The sequence below is a fragment of the Cololabis saira genome, chromosome 4 (genome assembly GCF_033807715.1).
Source record: "Cololabis saira isolate AMF1-May2022 chromosome 4, fColSai1.1, whole genome shotgun sequence".
Lineage (NCBI taxonomy): Eukaryota > Metazoa > Chordata > Actinopteri > Beloniformes > Belonidae > Cololabis > Cololabis saira.
The window spans coordinates 43735812-43755555 of NC_084590.1; the positions used below are offsets into that span (position 1 = coordinate 43735812).

At 42.5% G+C, this 19744-nt stretch overlaps 1 protein-coding gene across 1 annotated transcript; it reads left to right on the forward strand.

The window, feature by feature from the left end:
- Nucleotides 1–11576: 11576 nt before the first annotated feature.
- LOC133442457 (claudin-4) lies at nt 11577–12254 on the forward strand. Its single transcript, XM_061720456.1, has one exon. The coding sequence runs from the start codon at nt 11577–11579 to the stop codon at nt 12252–12254; it is 678 nt and encodes a 225-aa protein (XP_061576440.1).
- Nucleotides 12255–19744: the final 7490 nt, after the last annotated feature.

The window sequence follows — 19744 nt, forward strand, 5'->3', positions numbered from 1 at the left end:
TGTGTCCCGCACGGCGCGGGTCCTTTATACGCTGGGACCCGGGAGGGGCTTGACTCATGTTGACTGACAGTCACTCATGGGGCGTGACGCTGTTTCTGCTGCCCCCCCCCCCACTCCCAGCCCGGGACGTGTGTCATCATGTCGGCATTTGTCTCCCAAAGGTGATCACGACAGGTGGAAACATGAGTCACGCACCTCCAGTTTGTTATCAGAGAAATAAATTAATGGAGTTAATGAACAACACGCCCTTGAAATGATGCTTTAGGCCGTGTGGCAACATTTCTGTTTCTGGTTCTGCTTTCCGTTGGGGGTTGTCATAGCAACATCTCCAACCAGCCTGCAGACTTTTGAATGAATTTCATGGACAAATCAAAAGATTTCGTTTTTTTTCCAGTTTTAGAGTTGAATTTTTGGTCTTATTTTCAGTTTGAGGAAAAACAGACAAGCGTACATTCTTGTTAAAATTTCCTCTGAACAACCTGGTAAAGATTTGCAGGTAAACCCTGGACCCTCGGATCCCCCACAGCTCACACTTCCAGTCACACAGATGCAACAAACTCAAACAGGCATGAAAAACTGGGACCTCAGGTTCATTTTTCCGTCACCATTTCCATCTCAACCCTTCAGCCCTTTCTGAGGAGCAGCATGCAAGAACAGAAGAGTGGCTGACCTTGTGGGGATCGGCGGGGCCTCGGAGGCTGCAGGACGGTTGCAGGAGGCAGGAACAGCCTGTCCCGGGACAGGACGACGAGCACTTCTCCGGTCCTGGGTCTCTCCTCCGCGGCAGCGAGGGGACATCAGCGGAGAGGGACGCCGGGGAAATGGCGAAGAGCGTGGCGAGGGATTCCAGTTGTGAGGCTGCTGCACCGAGGGGGAACAGAGGACGAGGGCAGGGAGAGGATCAGATCCTTCAGGAAATGAATGGAGGCAGTGTTTAGGGGCCAGAACTACCATTGGGACTATAATACCTCTATTTTATCCCAGGCAGGATCATTAAGGGAGTTGGGTTCCACGTATAAGGAGGCAGATAAGGAGGAATTTTCACAATTAAGGCTTTGAGGAGAGATGGTTTCAGGTAGAGATGGTCCTGGTGTAGGATTCCCTTTAGCTGGAACAATCACCGGCTGCACAAACACAAATACAGGACTGTCTCAGAAAATTTGAATATTGTGATTTTCTGTAATGCAATTACAAAAACAAAAATGTCATACTGAAATATTGCAAGCCTTTTATTATTTTAATATTGCTGATCATGGCTTACAGCTTAAGAAAACTCAAATATCATATCTCAAAAAAGAATATTCTGGGAATCTTAATCTTAAACTGTAAGCCATAATCAGCAATATCAAAATAATAAAAGGCTTGCAATATTTCAGTTGATTTGTAATGAATCCAGAATGTATGACATTTTTGTTTTTTTAATTGCATTACAGAAAATGAAGAACTTTATCACAATATTCAAATTTTCTGAGACAGTCATCTATATGCATGCATTAAAGTGAAATGTAAGAAATTAGAGTGAAAAATGAGGTCATACAGCCAGTTGTGTGAAACTAACTGTGTTTATTTTACAGTGCTGCTTTAGAACATTCACGTAAAGTAAAAGTCGTGCTGGTTTTTTTTCCCCCCACAGGTGCAGTCTCACTAAAAAGACACAGGGCAAAGTACATGGAGAGCCTCGGCTCTGGGCGTCGTGGGAAAACGCTCGAGGGGAGTGAAGTGACAAGTGTAAGCAGGCAAATAGGAGACAAGCCCAGACTTCAGCACAACGGTCGGATCTGGCTTGCAGTCAGGCCGGCCGGCCCGATTGAGGTGTTATGCAAATCTGGGAAGAGTCAAGAGAAACCTGAAATGTAGAAAAACAACAAGGTGCAGCGTTTAAATGTGGATTTAAATTCACTCAAACCAACATCTTATTGAATGAATGAATGAATGAATGGTTTATTTCGGTTACATTACATTATATGCAACTGACAAAACATTATCATACATATTTACACTAATCAGTTTCACACAATACACAATAACACACAAACTCTGTGCAACCGAAAAAGGAATAGGCTGAAGGCAAAAGATAACCCAGTTTATCAGTAATACAAAAGAAAAGAAAGAAAAGAAAATTTACTCTAAATCGCTCTGCATAATCCAATTATATTCAAATCATTTTGCATTGTAATCCTTAATTATTTTGTCTTTCAATTTTTTTTTAAAACTAAACAGATATCTACATAACAAAAAAGAAAAACAAAAAAGAAAGTCTAGAGTGCTCAGAAGGTTCATCTAAATTGTGTGACGAAGGTGCTCTTTGGTGGGAAAAATGATGTCAAAAAAAGAAGAAAAATCCAAGGCACTCTTCTTCAAATATAAAAAGCCTTAGGCTGTAACCCACTTTTTCTTCTATCTAATCTTTCTACATGAAATAGCCATTTCAAATAAAGGCTTTTTATATTTGAAGAAGAGTGCCTTGGATTTTTCTTCTTTTTAGATATCTACATAATTTCAGTTAATCACAAAGTCCATTCTATAATTTGACTTTGTTATTATTAAAGTTCCACTTTTGTTCGTCTCTACAGTAAACAAGGTGAAGACTATTTTTAACAGATATAAACATCTCAGCTCAGATGACAGAGTTTTCCATCCAGTGACGGGGGTTAAGTATCACCTGTGTGATGTCATCAACACACGCCGTCACAGTTTCAGTGGGTTATTTATACACGGAAGAAGTCCCTGTGGGCTCCTCCGCTGAGTAATACCTGTGTGGGCATGACATCATCACCCCAACCAGAACTTTACCAACGTCTGCAGTCGGACTGATGGCTCTCAGAGATGTTATTTACATGATCCTCACATAGAACAATAAAAAGCCCTGGAGCTGAAATGGGGATGGATATGAGCAATTTTGTGGGGAAATAGGAAGTGAAAAGTGCTGTTCTTCCCTAAGAACACTCTGTTCAGCTTTTGTGGTCATCTTTCTGTAAATGACACAAAAACAACTCCAGGCGTAGGCGGGATTAAGCCATTAAAACTCGTCGTGGGTTAAAGAAACGTGTTGTGAAATTACACCAACCTGCATCGGCCTCTGGGAACCGGTGGGACCGGCTCGCTCTCCCTCTACAGGTGCTTTGCATGTTTCCACATGTTTCCTTGCAGGTTACACTCCTGCACCTGCAGGAATTATATGAACTCTTCCAATGATTAATAGTTCTGCAAAGACAAAGCTCTGCAGACAAACGTAAAGCTTTAGTTTGAGCAGAGCAAACAAATTCATGACTGAAAAAAGCCAAACATAACTGACTGTGACCGGAGATGGTAAATACAGCGTCATATTCTGGGGTTCGGACTTGTGTTTGTTTCGGATTAACAAGTAACAAGATAAAAACTGCAAATAAAGGCCTAACCGGTCAGTAAAACAATAATTATGACCATCAGGGACTGCTGGGGTGACCGATTGGGAGCGTCATGTGGAGAGTTGTAAAGAAAAGATTAACAAGTGTGGAGGTGCTTGATGTGACGGCCCAAACCATGAGCCCTCCGCCGCCGTGCTTGAGACACTGAAACAACAGATCATTGCATAAACCTTTTAAAAACTTCTTATTTCAAAAGACTTTCACTTTCCTCAATCAAAGTTTGAAACATCTATCTATCCCTCCCCACTGGTGAACATCATCAAAACAGTAAATAAACTTTATATATCTTTTCTTTTTTAACATCAGTAGAAACAAAAAAAACAAACAAAAAAACGTTCCTCATTTTGGTTGCAGCCATTAAAAACACAACAAAAAAAGGAATCTAAATAGAGTGATGCAAATGTTTCATCAGGGCGTGGTTTTTCCAGTAACAGGTAAGAAGTGAATTGTTGTGTAATTTGTCCAGTTTCATTTTGGCCCGAGATGCTGTGGACCAGTTCAGCCTTTACTCACACAAAACAACAACTTTACACAACACAACCTGAATGCAGGCCTTAAAAGGTATTAACGAGTCTCAAGTCGAGCCAAGATACCAAAGTGTGCATGTTAGTTTCTGTCAGAGTCTTGGTGTTGTACGTGCTCGTGCACTAGTCAGGGTTGAATGAGTCAGCAGATACTGTATGTCGACCTACCCAGCTGTGTTAACTGTGTATTTCCAGAGTCATGTGACCATACTTTCAGGTACCGTTCATCATTTCAGTGAAACTGTGAAAAAAGACGTGCAACAAAAAGAAATTAAAGCTGCAAGCAGCGATGAACGGGCCCTCGCACTCATGGCCACCGCCCCCCATAAGCATATCAGAAATGACACCACCCACGACTCTCTATGTCAAACCATTCAAAAGTTATCGACCAATCAGAAGAAGGGGCGGGGCTAATTTGCACCAATTATGGTCAAGGACTCAAAACCATGTCCGATGACACCACCCACGAGTCTTTATGTCAAACCATTCAAAAGTTATTTCAGAAAATCGGAAGTATCACATATCGACCAATCAGAAGAAGGGGCGTGGCTAATTAAATGCCAATGAAGGTCAAGTACTCAAAAGCGAGTCCGATGACACCACCCACAAGTCTTTATATCAAACCATTAAAAAGTTAAGGCAGAGAAAAGTTTTTTAGGGGACGCTGTTGAGCCATCTTCCTGTTCGGTTTCGGCCATGGTGCCAAGAGACTTTTCTTTAAGTTGTGCCATGATACAGGTGTGTACCGATCTTCGTGCATGTACATCAAACCGTATTGTGGGGCTTGAGGCACAAAGTTTTCCGGGGGGCGCTGTTGAGCCATTTTGCCACCCCCATTAATGAAAACCATGAAATATCACATTTTTCGCCAGGCCTGGCTTGCATGCAAAATTTGGCGACTTTTGGGGCACGTTTAGGGGGGAAAAAAATCCCTCATTTCGTCAGAAGAAAGAAAGAATAACGACAAATAAAAATTCCTACAGATACAATAGGGCCTTCGCACTGTTAGTGCTCGGGCCCTAATAAGTGCCAGTTTAAAACCATGTTCATCATTTTGTTGAATGTTGGCCTGAATTGGTTATAAGGCCATTTTTATTTGTTTATTTTTTTCCAAAAAAGCACCGATGGGGCAAGTTGAGTCAAAAGTTTAGGGACAAATAGAGCCAGAATAACTGGTACTGAAATGTCCACATTTTATATGTTGCATCACAGGTTGGATTAGCAAATATCATATTTAAGATTGATAAAATAAGCTTTATTGTCCCAAAGGAAACTTGTTTTGGATTTGAAAAGTGGTAAATACAGCTGCAGTTACACGGAGAAACCCACACTGGACCGTCATCAAAGATGAAACATTTCAACAACCACTTTAGTCCACTGTAGTCCACTGTAGTCCTGCTGTAGTACCAGTATAGTCCCACCGTAGTCCCACTGTAGTCCCACTTTAGTCCTAATGTAGTCCAACTTTAGTCCCACAGTAGTCCAACTTTATTCCCACTGTAGTCCCACTTTGGTCCGAATGTAGTCCAACTTTAGTCCCAATTTAATCCCACTTTAGTCCAGTTTTAGTCCCACTGTAGTCCCACTTTGGTCCGAATGTAGTCCAACTTTAGTCCCAATTTAATCCCACTTTAGTCCAGTTTTAGTCCAGCTTTAGTCCCGCTGTAGTCCCAATTTAATCCCACTTTAGTTCACTGTAGTCCCACTTTGGTCCTAATGTAGTCAAACTTTAGTCCCACTGTAGTCCCATTGTAGTCCCATTGTAGTCCTGCTGTAGTCACAATTTAATCTCACTTTATTCCACTGTAGTCCCACTTTATTCCCACTGTAATCCCACTTTGGTCCTAATGTAGTCCCATTGTAGTCACACTGTAGTCCCACTTTAGTCCCACTTTAGTCCCACTATAGTCCCACTCTAGTCCCACTCTAGTCCCACTTTAGTCCCACTTTAGTCCCACTCTAGTCCCACTTTAGTCCCACTTTAGTCCCACTCTAGTCCCACTTTAGTCCCACTATAGTCCCACTATAGTCCCACTTTAGTCCCACTCTAGTCCCACTCTAGTCCCACTTTAGTCCCACTTTAGTCCCACTTTAGTCCCACTCTAGTCCCACTTTAGTCCCACTCTAGTCCCACTCTAGTCCCACTTTAGTCCCACTTTAGTCCCACTTTAGTCCCACTTTAGTCCCACTCTAGTCCCACTTTAGTCCCACTATAGTCCCACTATAGTCCCACTTTAGTCCCACTCTAGTCCCACTCTAGTCCCACTTTAGTCCCACTCTAGTCCCACTTTAGTCCCACTTTAGTCCCACTCTAGTCCCACTTTAGTCCCACTTTAGTCCCACTATAGTCCCACTTCAGTCCCACTATAGTCCCACTTTAGTCCCACTTTAGTCCCACTGTAGTCCCACTTTAGTCCCACTATAGTCCCACTATAGTCCCACTTTAGTCCCACTCTAGTCCCACTCTAGTCCCACTTTAGTCCCACTTTAGTCCTACTCTAGTCCCACTTTAGTCCCACTTTAGTCCCACTATAGTCCCACTTCAGTCCCACTATAGTCCCACTTTAGTCCCACTGTAGTCCCATTGTAGTCACGCTGTAGTCCCACTATAGTCCCACTTTAGTCCCACTATAGTCCCATTGTAGTCACGCTGTAGTCCCACTATAGTCCCACTTTAGTCCCACTATAGTCCCACTATAGTCCCACTTTAGTCCCACTGTAGTCCCGCTGTAGTCCCGCTTCAGTACCACGGTGGTACTACCACCTAATTTTGAAATCACGATAAACTTCCCACAGAGTGACGTGATGAGAAGGCTACTAAACTTCCAAATCTCAGAGTTTGAAAGCGAGTAGCTTCTACAAGATCTTGGAGTTACTGGAGATACTGGAGGACACTGGTCTGTATCTCTGAGATTTGTGCAGCTGCAGACTTCAGCTCCAATGTGCAACAGATATAAATACTTCTTTAAACCCTACCACTTTGGAGTGGAGGTCACATGCTTCTAGTCTCCAGCGGAGCTCCACTTTCTCCACAGTCCAGTCAGAGCCTTTACAGATTTGTTGCAATTGAACCTTAAATAATCTTCAAATTGTTGTCGTTGTTTTGTTGGTAAAGTCTCAAAAGTGGATAAAGACTTGTTTGGTTCCAATATGACAGCTTTCATTTGGGGCTCATTTCCTTCTCTCATCAGACTTAAATCTCTTAATCACAATAATTATTAGTTTCAGAGACATTTATTCATTCTAATTCAATGTTAGGGTGGAGAAAGAAACTCTTCAGTCAGTTTGTTTCCAAGAAGGTTTCAACACCGGATGTCAGTGGTGACGCCACCACTGGAGACTGGAGACTTAATAAGATGGTGAGGAAACCAGTTCTGTGGTGGGACTGGACCTGGACCTGGACCTGGACCTGGACCTGGACCTGGACCTGGACCTGGACCTGGACCTGGACCTGGACCTGGACCTGGACCTGGACCTGGACCTGGACCTGGACCTGGACAGCCTGGAGGTGGAGGCTGATAAGATCTGTTCAATCCTGGTCTCACCCTCTGTACAATGAGCTGTGGCTGATGAGAGGCTCATTCAGCCAGCGGATTATTCCACTCAGGTCCACCCAAGTCCAGCCAGGTCCACTCAGGTCCACCCAGATCCTCTCCCTGCCCTGGATGGACGTTTACTTTTTCTTTTCTTTTCTTTTGTCCGTCAACTCTGTTGCTGTGTGTTTGTATATTTTTGTATTTTTTATCTTTATTTATTTTCATTGTTTTCTATTCGGTTGTATGCTGCTGTGAAACTGGAATTCCCCCCTGCAGGATCAATAAATTATATATTTATCTTTTAATAAGAACAAACTATTAATTTCAACCCCATTTCATTAGTTGTTGTTGTTTAGTTTAACTTTTCATTTCATTTCATTTATTCTTTATTTCATTAATTGATTAAAATGAAATAACAATTTAATATAAACACAAACGTTTCTAAATTCTGAATGAAAGGGAGCCAAAAAGAAGAAGAATCTTATTTAATCTGTCCCTTTACCCTTGGGTAAAGAAACTTGGCTTGGCTTTAAGACATTGAATACAATTTGTTGTAAAGTGAATAAAGTAAGATTAGCACTCACTTAAAGTTATTCTATGCAACTTCCTAGAGCTAGCAAGAATTTTGAAAGAGGCACCTCTAAGCCCCGCCCATTCGGTCCGAATGATACGGATTGGTCCAGGTCCAGGAAGGGAAAGAACCAATCAGATGTCTTCATTTTAAACCACGCCCCCCCGCCCTGTCCCATGCGCGCACTCGCTTCCAGCCCCCCGTGTCCACTTCCCACGGGTCCTCCTGGGCTCACAGTGTCCCAGTGTAACCCCCCACCCTCCCCTCTGCCACGGAGCCCAGTAGTTATTTCCAGAGCGGCTCGGTCCCGCTGTGTGTGTGAGAGCGGGGAACAGAGACGTTAGACCGGGCTGCTGTTGCAGGACTCTCTGCCCAGCAGCAGCCCGCGGGGACACGTGAACAGCCGCAGCCGTGAACAGCCGCTCCGGCTCGGAAGCTGTATGGGGTCCGTGGGGATGGAGGCGTCTCCATCACGGCGAGAGCGGAGAGCGCCGGTGCACGGCACGGCAGCCGTTGCCACAGCCACAGCTACGCCGTAGCCTACGCCGTAGGGTACGCCGTAGGCTACGGCGTAGCCGTGGCTCTAAAGCCTGCACGGCACCGCAGCGCTCCGCCAGCCGCGCCGGCGCTCTCCGGGATGGAGACGCCGGTGGGCAGGATGCACGTTTAGGTGGGCACAGCCCCCCCCTGCCCCCCCTAAAGCCTTGCTTACAGGTGAATGAGACATGGGGTAGTTTTGCTGTAAATGTGCTGTCCAAAATGTGTAATAATCGTATGCGCGTTCGTGTTTGTGGGGGCGTGGCTTTGGACGGAGTGCTCGTGGGTGGGGGCGGGGCTTAGAGGAAGCGCCACTTTCAAATCTTGCTAGCTCTAGGAAGTTGCATAGAATAACTTTAAGTTTGACATTTGATTATAAAACAAGTAAACTATTATTTTATATTCAGATTTATGCACTGAATCTGATCAATCTGTCTATGATTATGCACAGGAACACTTCTTTGGGGGGAAGGACCTGCTTTCCCTTCCTTCTCTCTCTCTGAAATATGAATATGTTTCATGAAGGGTTTTTTATGATAACATTCACTTCATTCTTGTGTTTCCCTCTTCAGATCTGCGCGCTGAGCCTCAGAGGCGGCGGTTGGGTTGACGGAACAGGACGTGTTTTTCCTTGGAAGCGGCACCTCCCTAATTCCTGGCCTCCTGGTACAGGTGTTATCTGCAAACCAACAGCACAGCACTTCTGTGCCAGGCCCACGCGCCAGCGCGCACGCAGATAAAAGGGAGCGACCCAAGTGCACCAAACCGGCTCCTCGTAAAATGTGCATCGACGGTATTAAGGATATAAATAGTTGTTGAGATACTTATGAAATGATTGTGTCTGATTTCTTTCTGTCCCATTTTTTTCTTTTTTATGCACTGGAAAAACTAATTTTTTAAGAAAGTACAAAAATAACTATTTTGCTGGTTTTAAGACTGTTTTAAGACAAGAAATATTAGTACTTCACCATACGAATTGTTACAGATTACTTTTGTAATACTGTATTTGACCCGGTCTTTGTACGTTTTGACCGTATAGAAACATAATTCTTGCCATTGTAAGAATGAGATGAACCTGCTGAACTCTACTGCCCTTACTTTTTAACAAATTGTGCTTTTTATTATTTTACCTCTTCTCATCATTTTATTTGTTATTTAATTGTGTCTTGCTGCTTTTAATGTTGATGTAAAGCACTTTGAATTACCTTGTGTTGAATTTTGCATTACAAATAAACTTGCCTTGCCTTGCCTTTTTTATGCACTGCAAAAACTCATTTTTAAGAAAGTTAAAAAAAATAACAATTTTGCTAGTTTTAAGACTTCAAGTCAAGAAATCTTTCCTACCCCAATGGCAAAGAAATTTTTTTTAAATAAGACGGTTCTGACAGGATTCATGAACTATTAGGCTTCTACTTACTGCAGATATTATAGGGATACTCTTATTCAGAGGCATTTGCACGCACACTTGAGTTTATCGTTTATTCTTAACCAGATAAAAGCAACCTGCCGTTAAACCAGAGTTTTAGAGGGCTACGTTCTCGATGATGAAGCCGCTGTGGGGGTTTTCCCTGTGTTTGTGTGCACATGTGTGCACATACGGGTCTGAACTCTCAGGCCGGCTCCCGACCCAACGTGACCTCTGTTAATTAGTGCAAAGCCTTTAATGACAAAGAGGCCACTTGTTGAGCAACCTCAGCGGCCATTTCAACCATCAGATTGTTAGGCCTGACTTGGCCGGGGAAGATGATCAGACACAAAGGAGCATTTACCGAAGGGCCTTAGTTACACACAACCCGCCATTAAGTGTATTTAAAGTTTAACGTGTAATGTCCTGTAGGAGTTCAGAGTATCATCTCTGCCTGCAACGTAAAGGCCGGGTGTGAAATGCTGGGAAAACCAGAAAGAGTCCGGGGGAAAGTAAGAACCACCGCCTTCCTTCAGCCCCGCCCCCAAAGCCACGCCTGCAAAACACAGTCCAATGACTCTGCTGGGTCTAGCACGCTGATTGGACGGGGTTTTCCAAGTCCTGTCACATCCAGAAGGGTTCACGTCTTTTGTTTAAACATTTCTCTCAAAGCTGATCATCAAAAAAAACAAAAAACAGATGAACTCTTCTGTCGTGATGATCTCATTCAGCCGACGATCCTTTTACTTCAAGTGTCGAACGACTGGACCACAATAGTTGAGGATATACGTCACATTGAAAAACTGACCTTCTCCTTAAGATTACAGGCTGGGCAGTATATAAAATACTGGAAAAGGTGGACTTTATAATGTGTGGAATGTAACTCATTGATTGTGTGAATGTAAAATGCTGTTTCTTTGGGGCTTTTCTTTATTTTTATTAATGTATTCCCTAAGTCAACCTGTCTGTCTGATATATATATATATATATATATATATATATATATATATATATATATATATATATATATATATATATATATATATATATATATTATTATTATTTTTTTTCTCTCATTTTTTACTTCCTTTATTGTTGGAAAAAACTTTAAATCACCAATAAAAAGAAAGTTGCAAAGAAAAGAAGTGTCGTATGTCACAAGTGCACGGTGACACGCAGATTTGTCTCCCATAAATAACATAAATACATAAATATGCATCAATTATAAGCACAAATGTCATCTGCAACCTGAAAAAACCCTCTCCGAGAGAAGACCACAGTTTCAGGAAGACAGTAGGAGCTTTGGTTCGTGTGGTTTTGTCATGTTAAACCCGCCCGATGGACTTCTGTGTCAGACTTATATCTTAAGTTTGACCGTTAGCGCGAGGGCCCCTGAAGCTGACTCCACCTTCAATGGTCTAAGCTGTATAAAGAAGGTACAATCTGTTTCTCCCTCTCTTTTTTTCTCCTCTCACAAAGTCTTATATACGCAGGACTCGGAGATCCGATATCGCCTTCGCCTCTGGAGGGCTGAGCCTTCGGACACAGAAGCCCTTTTAGCCAGCGAGCCGCTGCAGAGGCTGCTGCCGCCGGACCATGTACTCGTCCGGCCTGGAGGTCCTGGGGATGATCCTGGCCGTGGCGGGCTGGCTGGGCGTGATGGCGGCCTGCGGCCTGCCCATGTGGAGGGTGACGGCCTACGTGGGCCAGAACATCGTCATCTCGCAGGTGATCTGGGAGGGCCTGTGGATGAACTGCTCGGTGCAGAGCACGGGCCAGATGCACTGCAAGGTGCACGACTCCATGCTGGGGCTGCAGGCGGACCTGCAGGCGGCGCGCGCCCTGGTCATCGTCTCCCTGGTGCTGTGCGTCGTGGGCATCGGCCTGGCGGTGGCGGGGGCCAAGTGCACCAACTGCAGCCGGGACGAGAGCAGCAAGCCCCGGCTGGCGGTGGCGGCCGGCGTGACCTTCATCGCGGCCGGGCTGCTGCTGCTGGTGGCCGTGTCCTGGACGGCCCACGCCATCGTCCTGGACTTCTACGACCCGCTGCTGGAGCAGACGGCCAAGCGGGAGTTTGGGAATGCGCTGTACTTCGGGTGGGCCGCCTCCTGTTTGCTGGTTCTAGGTGGGGGGCTGCTCTGCTGCTCCTGCCCATCCAGATCTGCAGGATTCGGCGGTGGCGGCGGCGGCGGTGGCTATGCACCTCCCAGGATGAGCTACTCTGCAGCCAAAACCGCGTCAGTCAACGGCTACACCAGAAGAGACTACGTGTGAACATTTGTGGGCTGCAGGTGGATGTGTGCTGTCGTGTTTTTGTCTTGAAATGATGTACAACCTTTATTTCGGTAAATGAAATGCTTCCCTCAAAACACTGATGAAAATGTGGTTAATCCTCACAATTAATCTCACATTAAAGCCGGTTTCAGGCATTTTTCCTGGTGAAGATTCCTCTGATAATTCTGTCATTTTCGTGCCTCCACGTTCTTCCGTGAGCGGCGAGACACTGACCAGTGAGCCTGGAAAAAAGAGGGGGGGATTTTATTTCAGCGAAGGAAACAATGCATGGCTTGTTTCCGCAGAGAACCTCGCGCTTCCCTCTCATTGTTACCTGTCCTTCATTGAAACTGAGTCAGAGATAAAAAGGCCTTCGGCTGCACGGGGACGTAATTTGCAGTGTAACCGAGTCCAGACTGAAACACAAAGACTCTATTGACCGACTGTTTGAGAGTGTTTGCCTTCCCCCAAGTGGGATCCACCAGGATTAGAGGATCTGGATCCAGACTCATGTCAACTCGCTCTGAAATATATGAAAAAGAAGAGAGAGAGAGATGCCATCGGAACAAATCACACTAAAATAGTATAAGAGCGGGTGAATTAAGGGACTAAAATAGTCTAAGACCTGTTAATGAGTCATTCAGTTCATCTTATGAAAACTAATCGCTATAAAGCACCGACTCCCACGTCAGAGGAGGTGCAGCCATTAAACATGCTCAGCTATTTAGATGAAACCAGGCAGCTGAAGAAACACAAAAACATCTACTCAGCAAACCACAAAATATGGCGTTTGTTTCGGTAATAGTGTGTGTGTGGGTGTGTGCATGTGTCTGTGTGTGTGTGTGAGAGACATCAACAAAACAGCAGAAATGACGCCACAAGGATCCAGTTATGCAGAAAATGCAGATAAGGTGGATTTTAAATCCTTTTCTTATCCGACACTTTAATTATAGTCTGACAGCGTGATGTGAAGACGCAGCCAAATACAACGATTCCAGAAAATAAAGTCTAGCTGAAACGCCTTGAACTTAGAATAAACTTAATAAAGGTTTTTATAATACAAAAACATTCAAATGGAGACAGAACTGACCTTCACCCGCTGCACTGAAAACCATTTCATCAGCTTGCAAACAATGATCGAATCTCTATTTACTCAACTTGTCCTTAGAAACAGAAAAATGTCTTAATGATGATGGAAAAGTAGTTTTCAGGAGTTATCTGCCCTTATTAACTCCCCCTGGGCGACTGAAGAGAGAGATGACATCTGAACCGAGAGGAAAATGTTGTTTTCAGATGGGAAAGTTGTGCAATAATATCGTGTTTGTGTGGATCTTTACTGTCCCAGTTTAACGTAATCGTAGTCACAGCCTCAGATGTCTTTAGGGTCTGAGTATCGGGACATTATGACCGGAGACCTCTCTCCGGGGTGTGCTCTTGACTTTTGATGATGGGCTGATTCATAGACATACTACTACTACTACTACTACTGCTACTGCTACTGCTACTGCTACTACTACTGCTACTACTACTAATAATAATAATAATAATAATAATAATAATAATAATAATAATAATAATAATAATAATAATAATAATAACAATAATAATAATAATAATTTGCACCAATTATGGTCAAGGACTCAAAACCATGTCCGATGACACCACCCACGACTCTCTATGTCAAGCCATTCAAAAGTTATGGCAGAGAAAAGTTTTCTAGGGGGCGCTGTTGAGCCATCTTGCCACGCCCATTAATCCAACTATCAAATTTTTCGCCAGGCCTGGGTTGGTGCAAAATTTGAGGACTTTTGGGGCACATTTAGGGGGGCAAAAAGGCTCTCCTTTCATCGGAAGAAGAAAGAAAAAGAAAGAAAGAAAGAAAAATTCCTACAGATACAATAGGGCCTTCGCACTGTAAGTGCTCGGGCCCTAATAATAATAATAATAATAATAACAACAATTGTCGTGGCCATTTATGTTGATTTTTTGGTTAAAAACAAACTGGGGGGGGTGATGGAGTTTTCTTTTTTTTGTCAAATGTTCAGTGTGATGCCGGTTTTTGTAAAATATTTTTTTGACCACTTCTTTGAACTTGAAATATCATATTAAGTTAACTTTGTTTGCATTTAAGTTGTAGTTAGTTAGTTCTGGTTGTAGTTCTGTTTATAATTTTGATAGAAATAAAGCACATATCATTTTTAAAGCAGCACAATGTAACTTTCAGCTTTTGTTGAGTTTGGCGGCTCCTTTGGACAAAAGCGGTAGTGCTTTACCAGTAGTGTGGAAGGGTTCCTACCACCCACCTCCAAGTTACATAGTGCCAGTGAAGGTGATACAGACCCCTCAGACCATGACAGAGGTGTCATTAAACCTGTTGGAAGTTGATGTACCATCACAATGACTCTGGAAATATTATATTAAGGTAGAAAAGTTACATAGTGCTGCTTTAAACAATCAATTCACGGAAGCGCGTTCATCAAACAAACCACCTGTTACCCACGACGGCCTTTACTGGAATACTTTTAGATTATTTTGGTTTCGGAGCATAGAAGGCTGTGACTAAATAATAAAATCAGGACTATACTACATCCTGATATTGGTATTTTGCTCCCCGGTGTTTAGTTCAGTTGACCGAGGTCTCGCAGGTCTCATGTCAGCTTCTACCGAAGCTTTTCAGTGGGATTGGAGTCTGGACTTTGACCAGGATGTTGCAGCTCTTTGATTCTCTTTTTCTCCAACGATTCAGTTGTAGATTTGCTGCATGTGTTTGGGGTCGTTGACCTGTTGCAAGATCTGGTTTCAGCCAACGTTTAGCTGTCAGGCAGAGGGCCTCGACTCTGGACTATAGAGGAGCTCCTAGTAGGGTTGCCACCTTTCAGAAATAGAAATAAGGGACGTCCTGATTTCAGCCAAAAAAAGCCCCAAAACTTCTAAACTGAATAAAAATGTGTTTATTTTATATGAAAAAAACAAAATGCTTTGATTTAAAGTTTAAAGTGCTTTAATAGCATTGAATTTTCATGACCGTACAGACAGCCAACCATACTAGCAGCTGAAATAGCCTCCTATGCTATGTATGTCCACATCAGCCCAGATGTAATATAGCCTACAGGTGAAGAATATGGTGTAAAAGTTAATTTATTTCAATAATTCAAGTAGAATATGGTGTAAAAGTTAATTTATTTCAATAATTCAACTAGAATATGGTGTAAAAGTTAACTTATTTCAATAATTCAACTAGAATATGGTGTAAAAGTTAATTTATTTCAATAATTCAACTAGAATATGGTGTAAAAGTTAATTTATTTCAATAATTCAACTAGAATATGGTGTAAAAGTTAATTTATTTCAATAATTCAACTAGAATATGGTGTAAAAGTTAATTTATTTCAATAATTCAACTAGAATATGGTGTAAAAGTTAACTTATTTCAATAATTAAACTAGAATATGGTGTAAAAGTTAATTTATTTCAATAATTCAACTAGAATATGGTGTAAAAGTTAATGAAAATACGGTACAAATCGTGTCCCGTATTAGTTCAATACGGGACGCAACATTTTTTTCTCAAATAAAGGACAATTCTGTATTTTACGGGACGGGTGGCAACCCTAGCTCCTAGTCCTCTGGATGCAAAACAACCATCCTTAAAGGTCTGAATGGGGTCTTAAAGCAGCAGGCGGACACAATTAAATCAAAGTACGTAAAGACGCACGCAGAGACATGGGTGTGTTGCTGTAGCCTGACGATCATAAGACCTGCGGACCAAACAATGCTACACGATGAGAAATGAGCGGTACGATGTGGAGAACTGAGGAATGCTGGGAGTTGTAGTGCAGGACCGGCGCTGACCGTTGACGTGTGAAAAAAGCTTGAATTTCCAAACAGCAGTTTATGAGTGTGAAACTCACAGCGAGATCTCACGGTCCAGATCTCATCTCTGCAAACACTTTACAGGATTCATGTAAATTATTAAAATGTTGGTCCAAGATCTGCAAAAAAAAAAAGCTGATTATCTTTAATCCACCTTTATTGGTGCTGCTGCCTTCAGGGAGCGTGTTAGAAAAAGGTCTGCCCAGGTCCCAGAAACATATAACTGTTGGACCACTTGGAATCAATACTGTCACAGTTTTGTCATTTCCTGTTTTATTTTGAAGCCCATCGGTGCGTCCGAAATTCCATACTTCCACCCTAATGAGTATGCAAGAGCATAGACACATGACATCCAGCATGTCATGACATGCTGGAACGTAATCCAGCGTCGCCGCCATATTCAATTCAATTCAATTCAATTTTATTTATATAGCGTCTAATACAACAGATGTTGTCTCTAGACGCTTTCCAGAGATCCAGAACATGAACATGAACATAAACATAAACATAAACATAAACATAAATATAAACATAAACATAAACATAAACCCCCGAGCAATTATTACATAAACAATGGCAGGTAAAAACTCCCATAGTGGGAGAAAAGCCGTAAGCCAAACAGTGGCAAGGAAAAACTCCCCTTTAAGAGGGAAGAAACCTTGAGCAGGACCAGGCTCATAAGGGGGGACCCTCCTGCCGAAAGGCCAGACTGGGGGAGTCGGGGACGTCAGCAGCACACAACAGTCATGTGGAAGCAGCAGCGGGATGACCAGAGGGGGGGGGGGTGTCAGCAGCACACAGCGGACATCCACGTAGGCAGGTGGAAGCAGCAATGGGATGACCGGGGATGGGGGGGGGGACCGGGACCGCAGGCCAGAACGCAGCTCCTGAGGCTCCGGCCTGCAAACATGCACAAAAGAGAAAAAAGGGGGGCCGGCACAAGAAACTACAGGAACGATGGACAAAAATGATAGCTATGAGATATTTATAATAAATAAAAATGGTAATGGAGAAGAGAGGAAGGGAAAAGGAGAGGAGAAGAAGGGTGAGAGGCACCGCCCAGCGGATCATGTCGGTGCCCCCCTGCAGCATAGGCCTATAGCAGCATATCTACCACAAAGCTATATTTGAGACTAACTATTATAGTCTTGTTCTATAGCTGCAGCTATGACTACTGACTCTAACACACTAGAGTTTACACTACCTAGAGATTTACCAACACCAGCTAAAGGTTTACTAAACACTAACTATAGGCTTTACTAAACATAAAGGTTTTAAGTTTAGTTTTAAAAGTGGAGGTGGTGTCAGCCCCCTTAACCCAGATTGGAAGTTGGTTCCATAGTAAAGGTGCCTGATAGCAGAACGCCCGCCCTCCAAATCTACATTTAGATACTCTAGGAACTACGAGTAAACCTGCACTCTGGGAGCGGAGAGCTCTGCCAGGAACATAAGGCACTATCAAATCTTGTAAATAATGCGGAGCTAAGCCGTTTTGGGCTTTATATGGAAGTAATAAAATTTTAAATTGGATTCTGAATTTTACGGGTAACCAATGGAGCGACGCTAACACTGGAGAGACGTGGTCTCTCCTGCTAATTCCTGTCAGTACTCGTGCTGCTGCATTTTGGATCAGCTGGAGCCTATTCAGCAAATTACTTGGACATCCTGCTAACAACACATTACAGTAATCCAGTCTAGAAGATACAAACGCATGAACTAGTTTTTCTGCATCACTCTGCGAGAGGATTTTCCTAATTTTTGCAATATTACGGAGATGGAAAAACGCTATTTTACAAACCTGATTAACATATGGTTTAAACGACAAATCCTGATCGAAAACAACACCAAGGTTTCTCACAGTTGCACTAGAAGCCATCGCAACACCATCTAATCCCTTCCTAAAATCCTCTGGACCAAGAATGGTAACCTCTGTTTTATCTGAATTTAGAAGCAAGAAATTTCTGGACATCCAGTCCTTGATGTCCCTAAGACATGCCTGAAGTTTAACTAACGGTTCTGTCTCATCCGGCTTCATAGACAAATAGAGCTGTGTGTAATTAGCATAGCAATGAAAGTGTATGCCGTGATTCTGGATTATACTTCCCAATGGCTGCATGTATAAACTGAACAAGATTGGCCCTAGCACTGAACCCTGCGGAACACCATAACAGACCCTTGACTGTTCTGAAGAAACCTGATGAACATGTACAAACTGGAACCTGTCAGATAGATATGATTTAAACCAACGTAGAGCTGTCCCTTTAATCCCAACAACATGCTCTAACCTGTGCAGTAAAATGCCATGATCAACAGTGTCAAAAGCAGCACTGAGGTCCAGTAGAACCTGTATGGAAACTAATCCCTTATCTGAGGCCATAAGGAGGTCATTCGTGACTCGAACCAGTGCTGTCTCTGTGCTATGATGCATTCTGAACCCTGACTGAAAGACTTCAAACAGATCATTTCTATACAAATAGTCACATAACTGGCTTGAAATTGCCTTTTCCAGAATTTTAGATACAAATGGAAGGTTGCAAATTGGCCTATAATTAGCTAAGATGTCTGGGTCAAGAGACGGTTTTTTAAGTAAAGGTTAAAAATATTGGATGGGTCTCCTCAGTCCAGGCTAAATTAACTACACTGGAGTTACAGAGTTACAGTTACAGCCAGCAGACGCAAGAAGCTGCAAAACAGTTCTTTTTCAAGGGTTTTAGCTCCCCAGCCCCAGTTGAAAGCCTGACAGGGTAGTATAAGACCCTGGAATGACCTGGATTTATTTTTATAGATATATTTATTGAGGGCAATAAGAGAAAAAAAAGATTTACAATAACAATAGAAATATCAATATTTTCCCCTTTTTTTAAACTTTCAAAACAATAATTAAATAAAAATAAATAAATAATATTAATAGGAAAGAAAGAAAAATAAATAAATATAAATAAATAGATAAATAAATACAACAACACACCCCTCTCCCCTTCAAATAAATTCAAATGAACAATCAAACTTGTTTCTTTATCAAAATATAAAATTAAAATAATTAATTTATACATTTATCAATATGCCATACCAAAAGTACGTATTTTTAACGTGTGAGGGCGTCCTGTATCATAACTAAATCTCTGCCGTTTGTAACAAACCAAACCGTATGAAAATCGGGTAAAAATTCGGGGAGTTATGGATGATTGTAGTCGGGGACAAAACCTTCCTCAGTAGAAATAAATGCACTGGGGCGCAATGGAGACCCATCCAAGATGGCGGCCGCGCTGAACGTCAGCTCCAATAGGCAGCGTCAGTCTAGGAGGCGTCTACATATATATATATGTGCAAGAGTGTGTGTGAGTAGTTTATGTGGGATTTTTTAAGTGCATCCGAAACAGTACACAATAGTGTGCACTATCCATACTCATTCTGGAGAAATTCATTAGTGTGGATTGATGGACACTAGCTAAGCAGAAACTTCCCACAATGCAATGCAGCGGTGTTTGGTTGCTAATTGTTGCGCATATACGTATATGTCATAAGTATAACATTAAGTATAATAATATTATTATATAATATTAATATTATAATATTCGTAAATAATAATATTATATAATGTCATCTTGTTTGGGCCAG

What these genes read in the sequence shown, in the direction of transcription:
- LOC133442457 (XM_061720456.1), top strand. Translation starts at nt 11,577, where the DNA reads ATGTACTCGTCCGGCCTGGAGGTCCTGGGGATGATCCTGGCCGTGGCG.